This window comes from Pimephales promelas, chromosome 13 (genome assembly GCF_988280905.1).
Source record: "Pimephales promelas chromosome 13, fPimPro1.hap1.1, whole genome shotgun sequence".
NCBI lineage: Eukaryota > Metazoa > Chordata > Actinopteri > Cypriniformes > Leuciscidae > Pimephales > Pimephales promelas.
Window position 1 is genome coordinate 34,983,065 of NC_142781.1, and position 20,510 is coordinate 35,003,574.

Below are 20,510 nucleotides of genomic sequence, written 5' to 3' on the forward strand. Positions count from 1 at the left end.
AAATGTTTCTTGGCAAAAGATTAAATAAAATAAGTTGAATGTTTTTTATTAATATTTTTAATTCGTTTTTTATTTTCATATTTTCTGTTTCAATGTAATTTTCTTAAAGTTTTAGTTTAGTTGTTATGATTTTGATATTTTTATTAGTTTTTTATGTCTATAAATTAAGTTTTTTTCATTAAGTTTCCATTTTAATGGTTTATACTATTTCAAAAGAAACTAAATACAAAGGAATAAAATAGAAATAATTTAATTTTAAATTAATTAATTTATTAAAATTAATTTTAATAAATTCATATTTAAATAAAATATTTTTAAAGTTTTTTATTATAGTTAGGATTTTAGTATTTTATTTTAGTCGACATGTATTTCAAGTAACATAAATGTTTTTGGCAACAAGATTACATAAAAATGAAAAACTAATTAAAAATATTAATAATAAACTTATTTTGTTTCAATGTAATGTTTTCTTAACGTTTTAGTTTAGTTGTGTTTTGATTTTGACATTTTTATTAGCTTTTTATGTCTATAAATTATTTCTAGTTTTTTTCATTAAATTTCCATTTGAGCGTTTTTACTATTTCAAAAGAAACAAAATAAAAAGAAATAAAATAAAATAAAAATAAATTTGATAAAATAAAAATCATTTAATTTTAAATAAAAAAATATTTTTAAATAAATTAAATAAATTATTATTTTTTAAATTATTATTTTTTTAAATAAATTATTAAAAATATTTTTTTTTCGAGACTTGTGTGAGTGTGTGAGATGTGTGTGTCCCACCTGGCTGTACTGTGCGTTCTCCTTCAGGTGGACGCCGATGCACTTGGTGATCTGTAAAAGCCAGCTCCACTGGGTCTGCAGCGTCTCCATGTAGGCCTTGAGGAACAGCGCCAAAACAGAGTGAGAAACACCCCAGGACGGGTTGAACACCACACACACACACACACACACACACACACAAACTCACCTGGATCTTGTCTGACGCCGGGTGTTTGTTCTTCATCTGACTGTCCACCTTCGTTTTCAGGACGTTCAGTTGAACTTCTTTCTGCTCCAGATCACTCATGAGTTTCTGAAACGGAGAACGGCTGGAAATAAACTCAAGCGGAAGGGGTTAATTTCCAAATAACGTTAATACCAGAGCAGATGTTTAGATCAACAGTCCACAAGAGGGCGCAACACACACACAACCCAATCAGAACCTTCTGTTCAATGTCAACCAGCCTGCTGTTAAAGTGCATTTACTGCAGAAAATGTCAAAAATATGAAGGTTTAACCTGTTAACTGTCACCCCCCCTTTTTTGAATAGACATGAAAATGCACATTTCGAACTTAAATGGTTGTAATTCAAGAATGCTTTGGAATATAGACATATGATTGGTCTTGTTTTAAAGAAGACATTTGGCAGATTTTTGTAGAAGTGAAATAAATTAAGAAAGTGAAACAGAAAAAAAGTTATAGAAGTTTGAGTTTATGGAAATGTACAATGTAAAAATATTAATTATTCATATTTTACATAAAATATATATTTTTAAAACCTGGGCTACTCTAAAATGGCAGAAAGATCAAAGCCAAAAATCTGAACAAGTTGTGTTTCAAATTTTAGGTTGATATCTCAAAAAATGAGCTTTCAGTGAGATTTTGTTTGAGCGCAGTACCAAACTTTTTCACTAGGGCACAATCAGACTCCATTACTGCCCATATAAGGGCGTCTGCATTCCTGTTTTGAGTGATATGAACCATTATTTTCACAATTTTCATACAATTTCTGAAGTAGAGATCCTATTCAGAAGTAGCATGGGAAGTTTGGCAGATTTTGATATGAATTGAACCTCTAAGAAACACATACAAAGAACACGCATGTAAGTCATAGCTAGCTGACACGTCACAAATGGTGAATTTATTATTTTTTTCTTGATATTTCAAACTTTTCAGACCTTTTTTTTCCAAAATAATTGAATGGATTCTATCTTTTGAACTTTTGGCATGAAAACAAACTGAGGTATCTACCATTTTTTCATGATTTTTCATGTTTACTGCTATTTTAAAATAAAGGTCTGAACACGCCTTATGAGTATGAAAATATTCTTGTTTTATATTGATAAATTATGGCTCCTCTGTAATATATTTTGAAAATCAGTCACCAAATATGAAAACTAGAGATTGTAAGCTTTCAAATGATATATAGTTTGTCAATATTATTTAAGGTATTTTCTAAGATATTATTGTTTTAAAAATATAGTGGCAAACGTCCCACCTGTGGGACGGTGACAGTTAAGTTAAACTAGGCCACTGTTCATTTTCACAATGATGTTTCGTCAGTTTTCATTCTCTAGACGAATAATTAAATAAATAAATGTATTGAAAATTTCTTAAATTTTTTATTTAATAACTTTTATTCATTTATATATATATATATATATATATATATATATATATATATATATACACACACACAAGTAAAATCAAATTGTATTCAGTGAAATAGAATAAAGTAAAATGCAAATTATGAAATAAAATAGTATTTGATGTTTTTTTAGAAATAAATACACATACATATATATATATAGTATATATATATATATATATATATATACACACACACACACATACACACACACATATATTTATTTCTAAAACAACATCAAATACTATTATTTCATAATTTGCATGTTATTTTATTCTATTTCACTGAAAACAATTTGATTTATTCTAAAACAGCATCAAATAAATATTCTATTCTATTTATAAAAATTTATTTTATTTTTTATTCTGTTTCAATCAATACTATTTTATTTATTCTAAAACAGCATCAAATAATATTCCATTTTATTTCTTAATTTCTATTTCTATTCTGTCATTAAATACTATTTATTTTATTTTAAACCAGCATTGAATATTATGTTTTATTTTAATATAACTGAGATACTAGTATATATTTTATTAATATTTTGCATGCATTTTTTTAATATTTTGCATCCATTTTTTTAATATGTTTTATTTCAGTTAAAATTTTAATTTTTTTTTAATTATGCCTACATAGTTATTTATTAATTATTATTTCAGTTTTAGTTTTAGATATTTTAGTGCATGAATAGAAATGTTGCCTTGGCAAAATAATTAAATAAATAAATATATTTTATTGCAAGTAACTTAACTGTTATAGTTTAATCAAGTGGATAATTAAACAAAATACTCACACATTGTATACATTAATTTAAAAATGCATTTATAAAACAAAAAAACAAAATGCCCTTTTTGGCAGAAACATAATAAAATAACAATTAAATCAACATTGCAAAACAATATTTTTCACAATGTGACTTACAATTTGTGTAACTTGGTGCAAAAATAATTTTAGGTTGTGTATTTGTATTATGAGTAATATGATTAATTAAATGTAAAATGCTTTTGGGTGACGAGCCAGTATCAATGACCATGACTGGAAGACATGAATTATATTTTTCTTAATCAAACATTGTGCATTATTAATATCTTGCATGTTTATGCAGTTTATGCTCAATCAGTTTTGCTTCTCAAGTAAACGTATCTTGATTTAAGAGTCTTTAGATATTTGTGCTGGATAAAATATTTTTGCATTACTGTCAGTAGACTCCACACACACACACACACACATCGTCAGTCATGGACACAGGTGTGTGTGTGTGTGTGTGTGTGTGAGTGTGTGCGGTCGCTCTCACCGAGAAGGCCTCGTGTTTCTGCGGGAGGTAGCCGTCAATGTTTTTATCGCCCCAGTCGAACACCAGCTCCTCCTCCTCGCGGTCGTTCACCCACATGATCTGACCCGAGATCTCCTCGATGATGTTGTGCAGGTCCTGGAGCTGAACGCTGCGCTGGTACGAGCTTTTCTGAAGATCAAACCATGATGTTTGTAACTTGCACACACACTGACACACGGGATGTGCCGCTGCATTTGATTAACAGTAGATGTGTTTCCAAACGAAGTCGAAAACTAATCTAAACTAAAACTAAACTAAACTAAACTACAACTAAATTAAACTAAAACTAAACTAAACTAAACTAAACTAAATTAAAACTAAACTTAAACTAAACTAAACTAAACTAAACTAAACTAAAACTAAACTAAACTAAACTAAACTAAACTAAAACTAAACTAAACTAAACTAAACTAAAACTAAACTACAACTAAACTACAACTAAACTAAACTAAAACTAAACTAAACTAAACTACAACTAAACTAAACTAAACTAAACTAAACTAAATTAAACTAAAACTAAACTACAACTAAACTAAATTAAACTAAACTAAACTACAACTAAACTAAACTAAACTAAACTACAACTAAACTAAACTAAAATAAAACTAAACTAAAACTAAACTTAAACTAAACTACAACTAAATTAAACTAAAACTAAACTAAACTAAACTACAACTAAACTAAACTAAAACTAAACTAAACTAAAACTAAACTAAACTAAACTAAACTAAACTAAACTAAACTAAACTAAACTAAATTAAACTAAACTAAACTACAACTAAACTACAACTGAACTACAACTAAACTAAACTAAAACTAAACTAAACTACAACTAAACTAAACTAAACTAAACTAAACTAAACTAAACTAAACTAAACTAAACTACAACTAAACTAAATTAAACTACAACTAAACTAAACTAAACTAAAATAAAACTAAAACTAAAACTAAAACTAAACTAAACTAAACTAAACTACAACTAAACTAAAACTAAACTAAACTACTACTAAAACTAAACTAAACTAAACTAAAAACTAAACTAAACTAAACTAAAAACTAAACTAAACTAAAATGAAACTAAAACGAAACTACAACTAAACTAAAACTAAACTAAACTAAACTAAAACTAAACTAAAACTAAACTACAACTAAAAATAAACTAAAACTAAACTAAACTACAACTAAACTAAACTACTACTAAAACTAAACTAAACTAAACTACAACTAAACTACAACTACACTAAAACAAACTAAACTAAACTAAAAACTAAACTAAACTAAACTAAAACGAAACTACAACTAAACTACAACTAAACTAAAACTAAACTAAACTAAAGTAAAATAAACTACAACTAAACTAAACTAAACTACACTTTTGGAGGGAATTAAAGCAAATCATACAGGAGTGTGTTTCCTGTATAACACTACTATAGTGCGATGCATCGTTGAAGAAATCATCTAGCTCGTCCCGACTGTTTCCCGAAACCATACTGTCGCAAATTGATCGTTCAAACACTTGTTGGTTTAAGTGTCAGACTGCTGCCTAAGATTTCCATTGTTAGAAACCCCAGTTATACTGTTGAATGGTATACTGTGTAAATATATACTGTGCAACACTCTCTCATTTTCCCCCGAGACGAGAGAAATCCGCTATTGGAAACATCGCTAATAACCACAGTGTGTTTCTGAACCGTCTCACCTGTAGACCGTCCCATTCTTGCTCCAGTTTGTTGAGAAAGGATTTGTTTCCATCTGTGTTTTGGTCTTTTAGGCGCATCTAGAAGTCAAAGCACACACCAAAACTGCCATTATGAATATAGACTTTTATTTAAATAACATTAATGATCAAATTATCATATAAGAATCACTCCTGAAGGATCATGTGACACTAAAGATTGGAGTAATGATGATAAATTCAGCTTTGATCACAGGAATAAATTATACTTTACTGTATATAGACAGAAAACAGGTGTTTTACACTAGAATAATATTTCACAATTTTTACTGTATTTTTCATTTAATAAATCCAGCCTTAAATCTGGAAAGCAGAATAGACTTCTTTCAAAAATGTTAAATAATCGTAATTATTACATACTTTTGAACACACACACACTCATATATGTGTATTTATTTGCAATTAAAATGCAAAAAAAGTGATCCTGTCCAAAAAGTAGGCTATATTTTATTTTTGTAAAATATATTTCTTACATTTTTCTTATGATTTTGAGGTGAAAAATGTACAGTGATCAAATTATTCTCAATTTGTGCATTGTACATGTTTACAAGCAAACCAGGCATGTTTCAAGCCTTTATGTGTTATAATTGTGATGATTATGGATTACAGATATGAAAACCCCAAATTCAAAATAAGAATATTGTGAAAAGGTTTTCAAGCCATAATCATCACAATTATAACACATAAAGGCTTGAAATATCTCACTTTGCATGTAATGAGTCTATATAATATATTAGTTTCACCTCTTAAGTTGAATTAAATGAACTTTTGCACCATATTCTGATTTTGCCTGTACGGTGCGGATCGAGATCTCTCTGTGCTGAAGTGATGTGTGTGTTTCGTCATGAACTCACCAGCTCCGTTCGGGCTCGATCCACTTCCTCACTTCTCTGGATGGAGCTGTGAAACGCTCTGTGATTGGCTATCTGCTGTTCAATGGCTGGTAGATCATCTCCCCATGATGACGTCTCGATCAGCCGCTGCTCACACACACACACACACACACACACTTAACATCAGATTATCTGCACATTTACAAATCGGCCAGAGAAATGCATGAAGAGGATGTTTAGACAATCAACTAAAAGTCAATTATAACTAACAACGAATCACATGGCTTGTTTTGTTGCATCGCTCATATTATAATCCGTTTTGTTTTCTTACAATTTGCATAGTTTAGTTATACAAATATGATTTTTGAATGTTCAAAACGTCCAGTTTTTTAACCCCTTAGCTGTCACCCCCCTTTTTGAGAATGGGGGTTAAAATGCACAATTCAAACTTAAATGGTTGTAATTTAAGAATGCTTTGGAATATACCCAAGTTTGGTCTTGTTTTAAAGAAAACACTTCAAAAAATGAAAGTATGAAAAAGTTATGGACGTTTAAATTTACAGTAAATCAAATATACTGTACTATATATTTTTTATTGTATATAAAATATATATTTTACAAAATATTTTTTTACTCTAAAATTTCTATAAAATCAAAGCCATAAATCTTATCAAGTTGTGTTCCAAATTTGAAGTTGATATCACAAAAATTGAAGTTCCCATGAGATTTTGTTTAGGCGTAATACCAAAAATAGCCACCGGGTGCCATTGAATTCCATTGAATTTAGTTGTATACATTCTGCCTTAACAAATTAATACATTTCTGTCCAAATATCAATTCTGTCACAAAATTCGGAACCTTGAGACTCAGACCTTTCTGACAATATCAGTTTTGTCAAGATTAGAAAAGGTTTTGATCATAAATTCTGAAATATAATGATGCCCAAAAAGGGGAGGAGCCTGATAAAACAAGTATCGTTTCTATGGTAACGCAACGTTCAATTATAAAACAGTTTCACACGATGAATTCTGAATTTAAAAGCTTTCAAATGATACCTAATTTATGATAACTACTAAAATATGTGATAGAATAAAAAAGGCGATAAAAAATAAAATTATATTTTAGAGGATAATAAATATAAATATTATCATTTTTAGAGGATAATGGTATACTATATATATTCATATTATGATGAAAAAAGTTAATATTCATATTATGAACTTTTAGCATAAAAACAGAAGTTTCAATGATTAAAAGTGGGTGCATCGACTTTTTGTGACAAAGGTCAAAACTCCTGTTATGATGCAGATTTTTTGAGGTGCACTCGTGTCATAAATTCATCAATTACTCTTCCTACATAATTTTTAACACAAAACAGGGGTAGTATATCTATTTAGAAGTCTTTCCAACAAGATATAATTTGTCATAATTAGATTAGGATTTAATAGAAATATAGAGAAGTAAAGTTAGGTATTTGGTCATGCGAGTGTTAAAGTGAACATTCCATTTCATCATTCCTCAAACACATTTGGAATGTTACATTTGAATGTTCTCGGAATGTTCTGCAACATTTAAAAAACGTTTAAGGGACGTCCAAATAATCTGTGTCTCAATATATCGCAATACAAAAATGCAACAATATGCATCATGGAGAGTTCACCCAGAATAAAATGTCTGTGTGAGAGTTTTAGTGTAAACTACTATATATAATGTTGATTATATAATGTATAATGTATATAATAACTAAATATCTCTAGTCAGTGACGGATATCAAGCATATTCTTCTAAAATAATTTCTTCAGAATCATGAATATTGTTCTTCTGGTGTCTCTATTGTCTGTGCTTTGGGTTTCAGCACCAAGACTATTCATCTACACACACAATGTAACAATTTTTTCATTTTAATCAAGGGTACATTTTCTGTTGACCTAATCGTATCTCAATAATATCATATCGTGAGGGAATCGTTACATCGTGAACGTGGACGAGCCATTATTTAAAATGGGATTAAATTCAAATTAATTAAATTCAAATTCAAATTTAATTTAAAATTTCTCTGGAATTAAAAATCTTTGGGAACTTTTGGGATAAGTACACAACTGAAATATATCACAATGTGCAAGTGATTTTTGGATATTGTATTAAAAAAATCATACATATTGTAGCTTTAAAGGGCAGATTACTCTGAATGAATGTTCTATGTAAAACGTTTTTGTACATTCCATTTGAAAATTCTTCAAACAGATTTGGAACGTCACTTCTGAAGGTTCTCGGAACATTCTCAAACAAGTAGTTACATTTAAAAAATAATAATACTTTTTTTATGCTAATGTTACTGGCAGAATGTTTGTTCATAAGTTGGAGAGAAATCCGCAGGAATGTTATGTGGGAAAACACACATCGCCTCTTCTGTTTCTCATTAACTCTGACCTCACTGACAGGAGGAGTGTCGTGTCATTGACCCCAGCGTGGGTCTGAGGAATTCTGGCCGAGAGAGAGAGAGAGTCTGAAAACAGTGTTTCTGTGGGCGAGTGTAAGGTTTGTGTATTTTGGCTCTAATCTCTCTGAGCTTCATTTCATCTGCTCAGTTTTTCTTTCGTTTTGTCCTGGGAAAACCTCTCGCCTCCAGTCCTATCAGAGAGCGCACGAGATAACGGCTATCTCTGTGCTTTAAGTTGAGTCTATTTCTGTCACTTTAGGCCGAGAAGCTCCGCCCACACTGAGATCCCATTGGTTGAGAATCCTGCTTCACTTTCACTGTATATTAAACATCAGATACACTAACATTAAAAAGATATATAGACTTTTATTCAGCAAGGATGCATTAAACTGCTCAGAATTGACCCTAAAGATATTTATCACTTAATATAAATGCTGTCTTTTAGCCTTTTATTCATCAAACATTCTTAAAAAATAAATTGTATGCCGTTTTCCAGAGATATATAAATATATAAATGTTTGTTGATCATCAGATCATATTAGAGTGATTTCTGAAGGATCATGTGACACTGAAGAGAAAACTCAGCTTTGAATTACACTTTACTGTATATTCGCATAGACAACAGATGATTTACATTAGAATAAGAATTGTTTATTTAGAACAATTTTTACTGTATTTTTGGTCAAATAAAAGACTTATTATTTTTGTTATTTATTACTATATTTTGTATATTTTCATATCCTATATTGTAATAGAAATCAGCTGATATTGCTAAAAATGATATCAAATAACACACAGAAACTACATTAAAGCCATTGCAATATTTCACAATCGTGCGGATTATAAACATGGCCAGTCCTGCTCGACACGTGAAAACCCACAGTGTAAGACTTACGAGACTTTGATAAGGTCGTGAACAGAGCCGTGTGTGTGTGTGTGTGTGTGAGAGAGAGCGAATGTGTGTGAGTCGTACTTGTTGTCCAGGCTGATGACCAGTGGGTTTGGTGGTGGCACTAACAGATAGATTAAAAGAATGTGTGTGTGTGTGTGTGTGTGTGTGTGTGTGTGTGTGTGTGTGTGTGTGTGACGTACCCTCTGCTGGAGGATCCAGGCCATGGCGTCGCTATAGTAACGGTTGGGTTCTTCACGGCTCACGGTTCGACGGACCGTCCTGCTGCTCCAGCTCTGTTGCTGAACACCAGCCATAACCGCATCGAGCTCTCGGATCTGCTCAGAAAACAGATTCACACTGTTCACACACACACACACACACACACACACACACACACACACACACACACACACACACACAGAGAATATAAGGTTACAGTGGAAGTGAGCATAGATACACAGAAATGCAGTGAGATAAGTCAAGCCGAAGATACAGATAATGTATACCAATATACACGACTGTAACAAACTGAGTCGAGTAGTTTTGTTTATCCTCATTTTGTTCCAAACACGTATGACTGACTTTGTTCCTTCGGTGTAACGCAAAAGCAGATATTTACACTTTTTACACACAATCACCACTTTAGTAGTTTTGTCTTTTCCATTTCTTACTAAAGATTAAATTCTGTATGACTTGTGTTAAATGCTAATGTTAAATGCTGTTTGTATTTATGTTTGTTCTCAGGACCCCTTTCGAAAACGAGATGTTACATCTCAAGGGGCTATCCTTCCAATAAATTTCACTTCTTTTTAATTTATTGAAAAAATTATCAAAATTGGCTGAGTTTACATTTAAAATTAGGGAAAAAAATGTAATATGGTAATAAATTAGGGCTGTCAAACGATTAATCTCGATTAATCGCATCCAAAATAAAAGTTTGTGTTTCCATAATGTATGTGAGTGCACTGTGTATAATTATTATATATATATATATATATATAAATACACACACATCCTTGTATATATTTAAGAAATATTTTCATGTATATAGATTTATATATAATTTATATTATATATAAATATTTATATATAAATAATATTTTTTTCTTAAATATACATGCATGTGTGTGTATTTATATATATACAAAATAATTATACACAGTGCACCCACATATATTATGGAAACACAAACTTTTATTTTGGATGCGATTAATCGCGATTAATCGTTTGACAGCCCTAATAATATATATATATATATTAAAAAAAAAACATAATTCAAATGGACAGTCTAATTTTCTTGACCGATTTTCTTCCCTTGTTTTAAGCACAAAGCATAGATGAGGAAACGAAGAAACACTGATTCACGCACACACACCACTATTTAAAAGTTTGGGGTCTGTAAGATTCTTTTAAGAGTCTCTTCTGCTCTCCAAAGCTGTGTTTATATGATCAAAAATACAGTAAAAATTGTGAAATATTATTCTAATGTAAATCATCAGTTTTCTATGTGAATATATAGTCAAGTGTCATTTATTCCTGAATTTTTCAGCATCAATACTCTTCAGTGTCACATGACCCTCCACAAATCACTCTAATATGAGGATCTGATGCTCAAGACACATTTATGATTATTATCATATTTATGTGTAAACTGTGATATATTAAATTTTTTTAAGATTCTTCGAAAGTTTAAAAGAACAGCATTTATTTGAAATATAATCTTTTGTAACATTATAAAATGTCTTTACTGTCACTTTTGATCAAATGAACGCATCCTTGAATTAAAAGTGTTCATTTCTGTCCTACATTTAAACGGTAGTGTACAAATATCAAAACATCCACATGTGAGTTTTGCATGCAACAGTTTTACCTTTTTTAGTGAATTTTTTAATGAATTCAGAAGAGTTCAGATGCAAAAGCCTCTAAATGCCATTTGAAATTTTCTTCTAAAATGACCATTTTTATCAAACTTGTATATCTAAGTTCAGTAATTTCACTTAAATAACAATTAATAGGTAATTATCAGTGCCATTTAAGTAAAATTACTGAACTTAAATATACAAGCTTGATAAAAATGATCATTTTAGAAGAAAATTTCAAACGGCACTTAGAGGCTTTTGCATCTGAACTCTTCATATATATATATATTTACCTTTATATAACCAGAAGAGAACCGCACTGAGATTAAAATCTCTTTTACAGGCGTTATATAAATACACAAACAATAATTGGTCCCGATAGTAGGCAGAAATTACTTTTAAATTACTTTCTTTTACAGAAATCCCTAATCCTACTGTCTTCTAGTAAATATTATGGCAAAAGGCCAAGCGAATGTGATGCAAATCTCTGCAACATGACGGGTGTTTGAGGTGTTAATGGAAGGTTTCTACACAACATGTAAATGCATGATGTGTGTGTGTCTCACCTCCGGATCACACGGTCCGACGGCACGTTCTGCTGGCGAAGGTCCGAGGCCATGAGTCGGAGCTGTTCATTGATTTCAGCAGCGGACGCCAGACAACTCTGAGCCTCCATGAAAGCGCTTGGATCTCCGCCCTGCAGCGCAAACACACACACACACACACACACACAGAGAACAATAGAAACCAGCTGTCAGAAAAGCCAAAGAGTGTGTGACTTTAAGCCTTTGTGTATTTGCCATTTTGAACTTAGAGACACAAATAAAATCAGTTTTTGATTATCTTGTCTTTGTATGATGAACATCATCGTCTAGTCGCTTCTCAGCTTATTCAGAACGACGTGACTGAAATCAATGATACTACAAATAATTATTCGAGGTATTGTTTCAGGCTCTACTGTTAAATGTTGATTATTCTCCTCATATTCTCCATTGTTGCGGCTCCTCTCTTCCCAGTCTGTCAGGAACGCTCCGTTCACTTCCTGTCTCCTCCTTCTGAAAGCACACTGTGCTCTGATTGGTCGACTGGATCAGTGTGTCACTGGATCAGTGATCACTGGATCAAAGTCCCGCCCCTTTCCATAACCGCCAGTTTAACACACTATAACTAACTCAACAGGCCCCGCCCCTTTATTCTACGCATGAATTATTATAATGAGGAATATTGTGACCGGGAGAAACTCAAGATACAATGGAGGCGTTTCAGGAGTTCAGGAACACTGACTCTGAGAGACGGAGGGACTTTGCGCTCAAACTTTAACTTTAAAAAGCTTTAATATTTAGTATTTATGTCTTATTTTGCCTTTTCCAGCTTAAATATCTAAACATTCTTAAATCAAGATAAATGTACTTGTGAAGCAAAATGACTGAAGACTTGTTTTTTTTAAATTGAGCGAGTTATATGAAAATACCCGTCCATATAGTAAGATAATTAAAAAAAAAAAACGTAATTAAAATGCAAAGTCTATTTTTCTTGCCGTTCTCCCCTTGTTTTAAGCACAAACACATCACGTGTTTCACTTTCATTTCCAAAATGACTCAGAGGAGGAGGGACGCGAGTGCTTTATTATCTGAGAAATGTTAATGACGTGTGTATGAACGTGTCATGACCTTTACGGCACATGCATGATCCTGTGAACTCCTGAAATGAGCTTGAATCCACAGTGGAAGGTCAAACGTGTGTGTGTGGTACTCACAGAATTTATTATAAATGCGGTCTTGTCCAGGTATTCCTGACACTGGACCTGCAGAACGGAGATCTGCTGTTGCATCGACGGCATGGCAGGACTGGTGGCACAAAACACCTCAAAATCAGCTTTGCATCACAGGAATACATTACATTTTAAAATGCACTCAAATAGAAAACATTTCCTTTAAATCATAATAATATTTCACTGTTATTACTGCATTAAATAAATGCCGCCTTGGTAAAACATCGTATTTATTCCAAACGTTTGACCGATACTGTACGAAAGGCAATTTTCAGTGTGTTTAAGGAAGACAGACGTATAAATGGGCTTGTCACTGTTCACCCTGAAATGTTTCTGGAGTAAACACTTCTCTAAAGACGACTGACAGACTCTTGGTGGTTTATGAACAGCTCGTTCTTCTCAGATTTATTGCGTTGCATTCCTGGGAAATCTCTCGGTCAAACCCGACGCAGCGACGCCAAAAACTCACATTACACATCTCTAGAATACTGAAAACAAGACTTATAACCTGCAAACTGACAAATATATGTTTCCAGCTCGTTATAGATCACTTATGCAATTAATAATCTAGATAAAGGCAGTTTAATCTCAGCTTCTGTTGGAAAAATATACTACGCTTTTAAAAATATGCAAGTTAAAAAGCAGCTTTAAAATTTAAACATTAAAAAATTATATGTATATAATCATTTTTGATGTTTATATAAAATATGGCATTATATTATTAAGAATTTAAATATGTAATATACTAAAAGTACACAAATATATTATATTCTGTATGCATATAAAAAACATTTTAAAGCATATTTTTGAAAATTAATATTTATTATAATACAGTTTGTTTATATAAATATTAACATTTATTAAAATAAATATTTTAAATTTTATCTCTATTAAAATATATTAAAAACACATAATTTAAAAATTATACATTAAATTATGACTTTATATTATTAAAAATATATTTAAATATTATATTTAAAAAGTTTTTGATTAATATAATTTATTATTATTATTATTACATAAATATAAAGCATTTTAAAGCATATTGTTGAAAATAAAATATGGCCTTAAATTATTAAGAATTTAAATATTTAATATACTATATATTTAAAAAGTATACAAATATTTTATTATATTATGTATATAAAAGCATTTTAAAGCATATTTTTGAAAATTAATATTTATTATAATACAGTTTGTTTATATACATATTACAATTTATTAAAATAAATATTTTACATTTTATCTGGTGTATTATCTATATTAAAATATATTAAAAACACATAATTTAAAAATTATACATTAAAATGACTTAATATTATTAAAAATATATTTAAATATTATATTTAAAATGTTTTAAATATAATTTATTATATAAATATAAAGCATTTTATTGTTGAAAATAAAATATGACATTATATTAAGAATTTAAATATTTAATATACTATATATTTAAAAAGTATACAAATATTTTATTATATTATGTATATAAAAGCATTTTAAAGCATATTTATGAAAATTAATATTTATTATAATACAGTTTGTTTTATCTGGGGTATCATATATTTTAAATATACGTAATTAAAAAATACATTCAAATATGGCTTTATATTATTAAAAATATATCTAAATATTTTAAACATTATATATTTAAAAGTGTTTAATTAATATAATTTATTATTATATCAATATAAAACATTTTAAAGCATATTGTTGGAAATAAAACATATAAACATTAAAATAAATTCTTAAAATAAACCAAACTAAAATATTGTTTCATTTGATTTAATTTGATCTAATGCATTATTTTACATTAATATCTTGAGTAGGTGTTTAAAACAAGTGAAACAAATTCGAAGCAAAATGTTATATTTCAGTGCAAAAGTTCAACAAACGAGACCTGGCCAGTAAACAAACCGAAAACAGACACTTCTAAACGACCCGAGAGTCTCATTTGAATGGAGATATGCATGTGAATGCACGACAGAGTCATTATTCATGTTTATGAGCAGTAGCTGCCGAATGACTCATGCATTTGTGTGGAGTGCCTGGAAACGGTGGGCTTTTCCCGCAGGATCTGCAGTGGATCTACAGGAAGTCTGACCTGTGGACTCATGCAGAGTGAGCAGATAGTGTTACACCTGCCCGCACAGGCCTACATTCAACATTACACAACTTATAACTCTTTATTACTCACAGTTATGACAGCCTTTGATGGGCATATTATTAACCTTTGAACATCTGCTGTATTATAATACAGGTTTACTTCCTTGAGCACTATTTCGGTTTTACTTCATCGCTCTTTGTTAAATAGGCCTACTTCTCTTTGCATTATTGCTTTTAAAACTAGTTTAAACGATCTAAATGGATGCCATTTTATATCAAATTAAATTTTTTCCACAAAACTCACATTTTTCATGACATTTTTTTCACTGTAAAACAATTACATGATCAACAACATGTTTTTTACAATTGCTTTAACTCATCAAAACAACTTAAGCAATTGTCCGTTTCTTTTTATAAGTTATATCAACTCATTTAATTTAAGCTGAAATGACTTATGCAGCAACTTGAAACTGAAACATTCGCAGACAAAAACAAATTCATTAGTGTCCATGTTACATTAGCATGCATGTTGAAGCAAACTTTTAATCTAAATTTAATTATTATTCACACTGCTTTCATTTTTTAAGTACAATCAACTTGTTTAAGTCATTCCAACTTAAATGACATGAAACTGACTTTAAAAAAATGAGTTGAAACTTGAATAACTTATAAAAAAGTTGAAAGTTGTTTAACTTATTTTGAAGAGTTGAAGCAATGTAAAAACATATGTTGTCATGACTTATTGATCGTCAATTTTTACAGCGCTAGGTGAAATGACGCAGGCAATTGCTATGTTACAAGCGCGCGCGCACACACTCACACACACAACAAACAAACGCAAGTAACAGGTGTTTACTCACACTTGTCCCGCGCTCATCGAGCCTCTGGAGAAAGTCTGGTTGAATCCCTCCACATATTCCTGTGTGAACCCATTATTCCCCCGCTGCACCACCACCTCACTGCGCGCGTACGGATACGCGGGCGCCGCGTTTATCTCGCTGCGCGATCCCGTGCGGCGTCCCATCATGTTGAGCCCGCGCTGCTGCGACCCGTACATGCTCATGCCTGCGCCTCAGTTTCACCTAAAATGGCGGAGTTTAAAAGTGAACCTGAGATCAGATCCGCGGCTCCAGATGAAACCAGTCGTGGAGATCATCCGAGCGCAACTGGACTGAGCGACACACACACACAAACACACTCCACTGGGAAGAGGCGCAGTTTAACGATCTGAAGTCACTCCCACAGACCAGCATCTGAACACACACATGCCTGAGGGAGGCGTCTCTCTCTCTCTCTCTCTCTCTCTCTCTCTCTCTCTCTCTGCACTGTTGAGGGAAGCTAATTATTAACGTTACATGTTTAAAACTATTCTGAAACGTTAATGATCATGCATGCAGATTTATGACATCTGATGAATTAAAAGAGCATAATACAGAACGCTTCCAGAAATGCACTTGCATGACGATTTAAGTGCATTGAAAGCATTGAAATATATTTTTGTCCTCCTATATCTCATATTTTTTCCATCACCATATCCTTGACGATCGGGGACCCCACTGATCATTTAATCAAGCCATTAAACTTCAGTGTTTAACTTTAGTAACTTGAAGTGTAGGCTACTGGAGCATGTAAATCTATTGAAGTGACCTGCTAAAATGGTGCAAGACTTTAAATATTTTAAAACACTTTCCCTTTACGTATATAACGCTTGTGGAATTAATGTTTTAAACTTTAATCTTGATGTTACCCAGAGACTTAAATGAAGTGCCTGAAGTGCCTGACTGTGTCATCAGTTCTGGGTCAACAGGAAAGACGAGTATTTCTGTCAGTTTCTGTCCTTAAGCTTCTGCAAATGCCCTTGGCATCTGATTAAAGATGAGGCAGGTATGCCAGAAATCAAACAGGTTAACACAGGATTCAAATGTGTACACACTCAACTATCAGCATCAGTGAATGTGCAGATCTGATGCCTTCTCTTCCGAAATGATTATGGGTTATTATGGGTGTGGTTTGTTGTGGCTGCTCTGACTTTCTCAGAGGTCGAACTCAGAGGTCATTCGCCGCAGTAAATACTGAACTTCTGCATTCAATAAATGTGAATTGAAAAAGTTGAGTATTTTCTCATGCATACTCCTTTTTTCTCATATTCTGATTTTTTCTTACAATTGTAAGTTTGCATATCAAAGTTCAGATTTTTTCTTTTATTTTTCTGCCATGGAATAAAATTAAAAAGGATAATTGTGACTTTATCTCACAAATCTGACTTTTCTTTTCAGAATTCTGAGGTATAAACTCAAAATTGTGTGAAAAAGGTCAGAATTGTGAGATAAAATCAAAATTTGTGTGAAAAAGGTCAGAAATTTGGGATAAGGAATTGCGAGAAAAAAGTCAGGATTCTGAGGCATAAACTCAAAATTGTGAGAAAACAGGTCAGAATTGTGGGATATAAATTTGAAATCGCGAGGAAACAAGTCAGAATTGTGGGATATAAACTCGGAATTGTGACAAAAAAGTCAGAATTGGGGTTATAAACTCAGAATTGGGAGAAAAATGTCAGAATTGGGGGTTATAAACTCGGAATTGGGAGAAAAAAGTCAGGATTCTGAGGAATAAACTCGAAATTGTGAGGAAAAAAGTCAGAATTGTGAGAAAAAGTCATAATTGTGGGACATAAACTTGGAATTGTGAGGAAAAAAGTCAGAATTGTGCGATATAAACTTGGAATTGTGAGGAAAAAAGTCCGAATTGTGGGATATAAACTTGGAATTGTGAGGAAAAAAGTCAGAATTGTGGGATATAAACTTGGAATTGTGAAGAAAAAAGTCACAATTGTGAGAAAAAAGTCAGAATTGTGGGATATAAACTTGGAATTGTGAGGAAAAAAGTCACAATTGTGGGATATAAACTTGGAATTGCGAGGAAAGAAGTCAGAATTGTGGGATATAAACTAATTGCGAGGAAAGAAGTCAGAATTGTGGGATATAAACTTGGAATTGTGAGGAAAAAAGTCAGAATTGTGGGATATAAACTTGGAATTGTGAGGAAAAAAGTCAGAATTGTGGAATATAAACTTGGAATTGTGAGGAAAAAAGTCAGAATTGTGGAATATAAACTTGGAATTGTGAGGAAAAAAGTCAGAATTGTGGAATATAAACTTGGAATTGTGAGGAAAAAAGTCAGAATTGTGGGATATAAACTTGGAATTGTGAGGAAAAAAGTCAGAATTGTGGAATATAAACTTGGAATTGTGAGGAAAAAAGTCAGAATTGTGGGATATAAACTTGGAATTGTGAGGAAAAAAGTCAGAATTGTGGGATATAAACTCGGAATTGTGAGGAAAAAAGTCAGAATTGTGAGAAAAAAGTCAGAATTGTGGGATATAAACTTGGAATTGTGAGGAAAAAAGTCACAATTGTGGGATATAAACTTGGAATTGCGAGGAAAGAAGTCAGAATTGTGGGATATAAACTTGGAATTGCGAGGAAAGAAGTCAGAATTGTGGGATATAAACTTGGAATTGTGAGGAAAAAAGTCAGAATTGTGGAATATAAACTTGGAATTGTGAGGAAAGAAGTCAGAATTGTGGGATATAAACTTGGAATTGCGAGGAAAGAAGTCAGAATTGTGGAATATAAACTTGGAATTGTGAGGAAAAAAGTCAGAATTGTGGAATATAAACTTGGAATTGTGAGGAAAAAAGTCAGAATTGTGGGATATAAACTTGGAATTGCGAGGAAAGAAGTCAGAATTGTGGAATATAAACTTGGAATTGTGAGGAAAAAAGTCAGAATTGTGGGATATAAACTTGGAATTGCGAGGAAAGAAGTCAGAATTGTGGGATATAAACTTGGAATTGTGAGGAAAAAAGTCAGAATTGTGGAATATAAACTTGGAATTGTGAGGAAAGAAGTCAGAATTGTGGAATATAAACTTGGAATTGTGAGGAAAAAAGTCAGAATTGTGGAATATAAACTTGGAATTGTGAGGAAAAAAGTCAGAATTGTGGGATATAAACTTGGAATTGTGAGGAAAAAAGTCAGAATTGTGGGATATAAACTCGGAATTGTGAGGAAAAAAGTCAGAATTGTGAGAAAAAAGTCAGAATTGTGGGATATAAACTTGGAATTGTGAGGAAAAAAGTCACAATTGTGGGATATAAACTTGGAATTGCGAGGAAAGAAGTCAGAATTGTGGGATATAAACTTGGAATTGCGAGGAAAGAAGTCAGAATTGTGGGATATAAACTTGGAATTGTGAGGAAAAAAGTCAGAATTGTGGAATATAAACTTGGAATTGTGAGGAAAGAAGTCAGAATTGTGGAATATAAACTTGGAATTGTGAGGAAAGAAGTCAGAATTGTGGGATATAAACTTGGAATTGCGAGGAAAGAAGTCAGAATTGTGGAATATAAACTTGGAATTGTGAGGAAAAAAGTCAGAATTGTGGAATATAAACTTGGAATTGTGAGGAAAAAAGTCAGAATTGTGGGATATAAACTTGGAATTGCGAGGAAAGAAGTCAGAATTGTGGGATATAAACTTGGAATTGTGAGGAAAAAAGTCAGAATTGTGGAATATAAACTTGGAATTGTGAGGAAAGAAGTCAGAATTGTGGAATATAAACTTGGAATTGTGAGGGAAAAAGTCAGAATTGTGGGATATAAACTTGGAATTGTGAGGAAAAAAGTCAGAATTGTGGGATATAAACTCGGAATTGTGAGGAAAAAAGTCAGAATTCTGAGGAATAACTCGAGAAAAATGTCAGAATTGCGAGATATAAACTCGGAATTGCGAGAAAAAGTCATAATTAAGGGATAATTGCAATATAATTGCGAGAAAAAATCTGAAAATAAGTCGTAATTTTGAGATATAAAAATAATTGTTAGAAAAAAGTCGTAATTGGGAGATATAAACTCAGAATTACGAAAAAAAAATGAATTGTGAAATAAAAAGTCTCAATTATCTCACTTTTTAGTTAAGCACACTTTTTAAATGATTGACTTTTGTAATACGTGTTCCTGGTCTTATTGTGCACGCTTCATGATTGCTTGGGTGATGAAAATAATATAATGCGTTACTGAGACTCTAAATACATCACATTACAGAAGTCATCGCATTAGGATGTGTTTCGG

The 20,510-nt window shown here is 31.5% G+C and overlaps 1 protein-coding gene across 2 annotated transcripts in view; it reads right to left on the reverse strand.

Moving 5' to 3' along the window:
* dspb (desmoplakin b) overlaps nucleotides 1-16,614 on the reverse strand; it is a 37,079-nt gene extending 20,465 nt beyond the window's left edge. The window contains exons 1-9 of one of the 2 annotated variants that reach the window (XM_039690102.2): nucleotides 16,240-16,614; nucleotides 13,259-13,349; nucleotides 12,069-12,199; nucleotides 9,844-10,000; nucleotides 6,333-6,458; nucleotides 5,443-5,520; nucleotides 3,705-3,872; nucleotides 971-1,075; nucleotides 784-879 (exon numbers count right to left, since the gene is read on the reverse strand). In XM_039690102.2, coding sequence (XP_039546036.2) covers nucleotides 784-879; nucleotides 971-1,075; nucleotides 3,705-3,872; nucleotides 5,443-5,520; nucleotides 6,333-6,458; nucleotides 9,844-10,000; nucleotides 12,069-12,199; nucleotides 13,259-13,349; nucleotides 16,240-16,442 — 1,155 coding nt within the window. In that variant the 5' untranslated portion in view covers nucleotides 16,443-16,614. The remainder of the gene's footprint in view (nucleotides 1-783; nucleotides 880-970; nucleotides 1,076-3,704; nucleotides 3,873-5,442; nucleotides 5,521-6,332; nucleotides 6,459-9,843; nucleotides 10,001-12,068; nucleotides 12,200-13,258; nucleotides 13,350-16,239) is intronic. The other variant, XM_039690103.2, reaches the window with a different exon arrangement.
* Nucleotides 16,615-20,510: the final 3,896 nt, after the last annotated feature.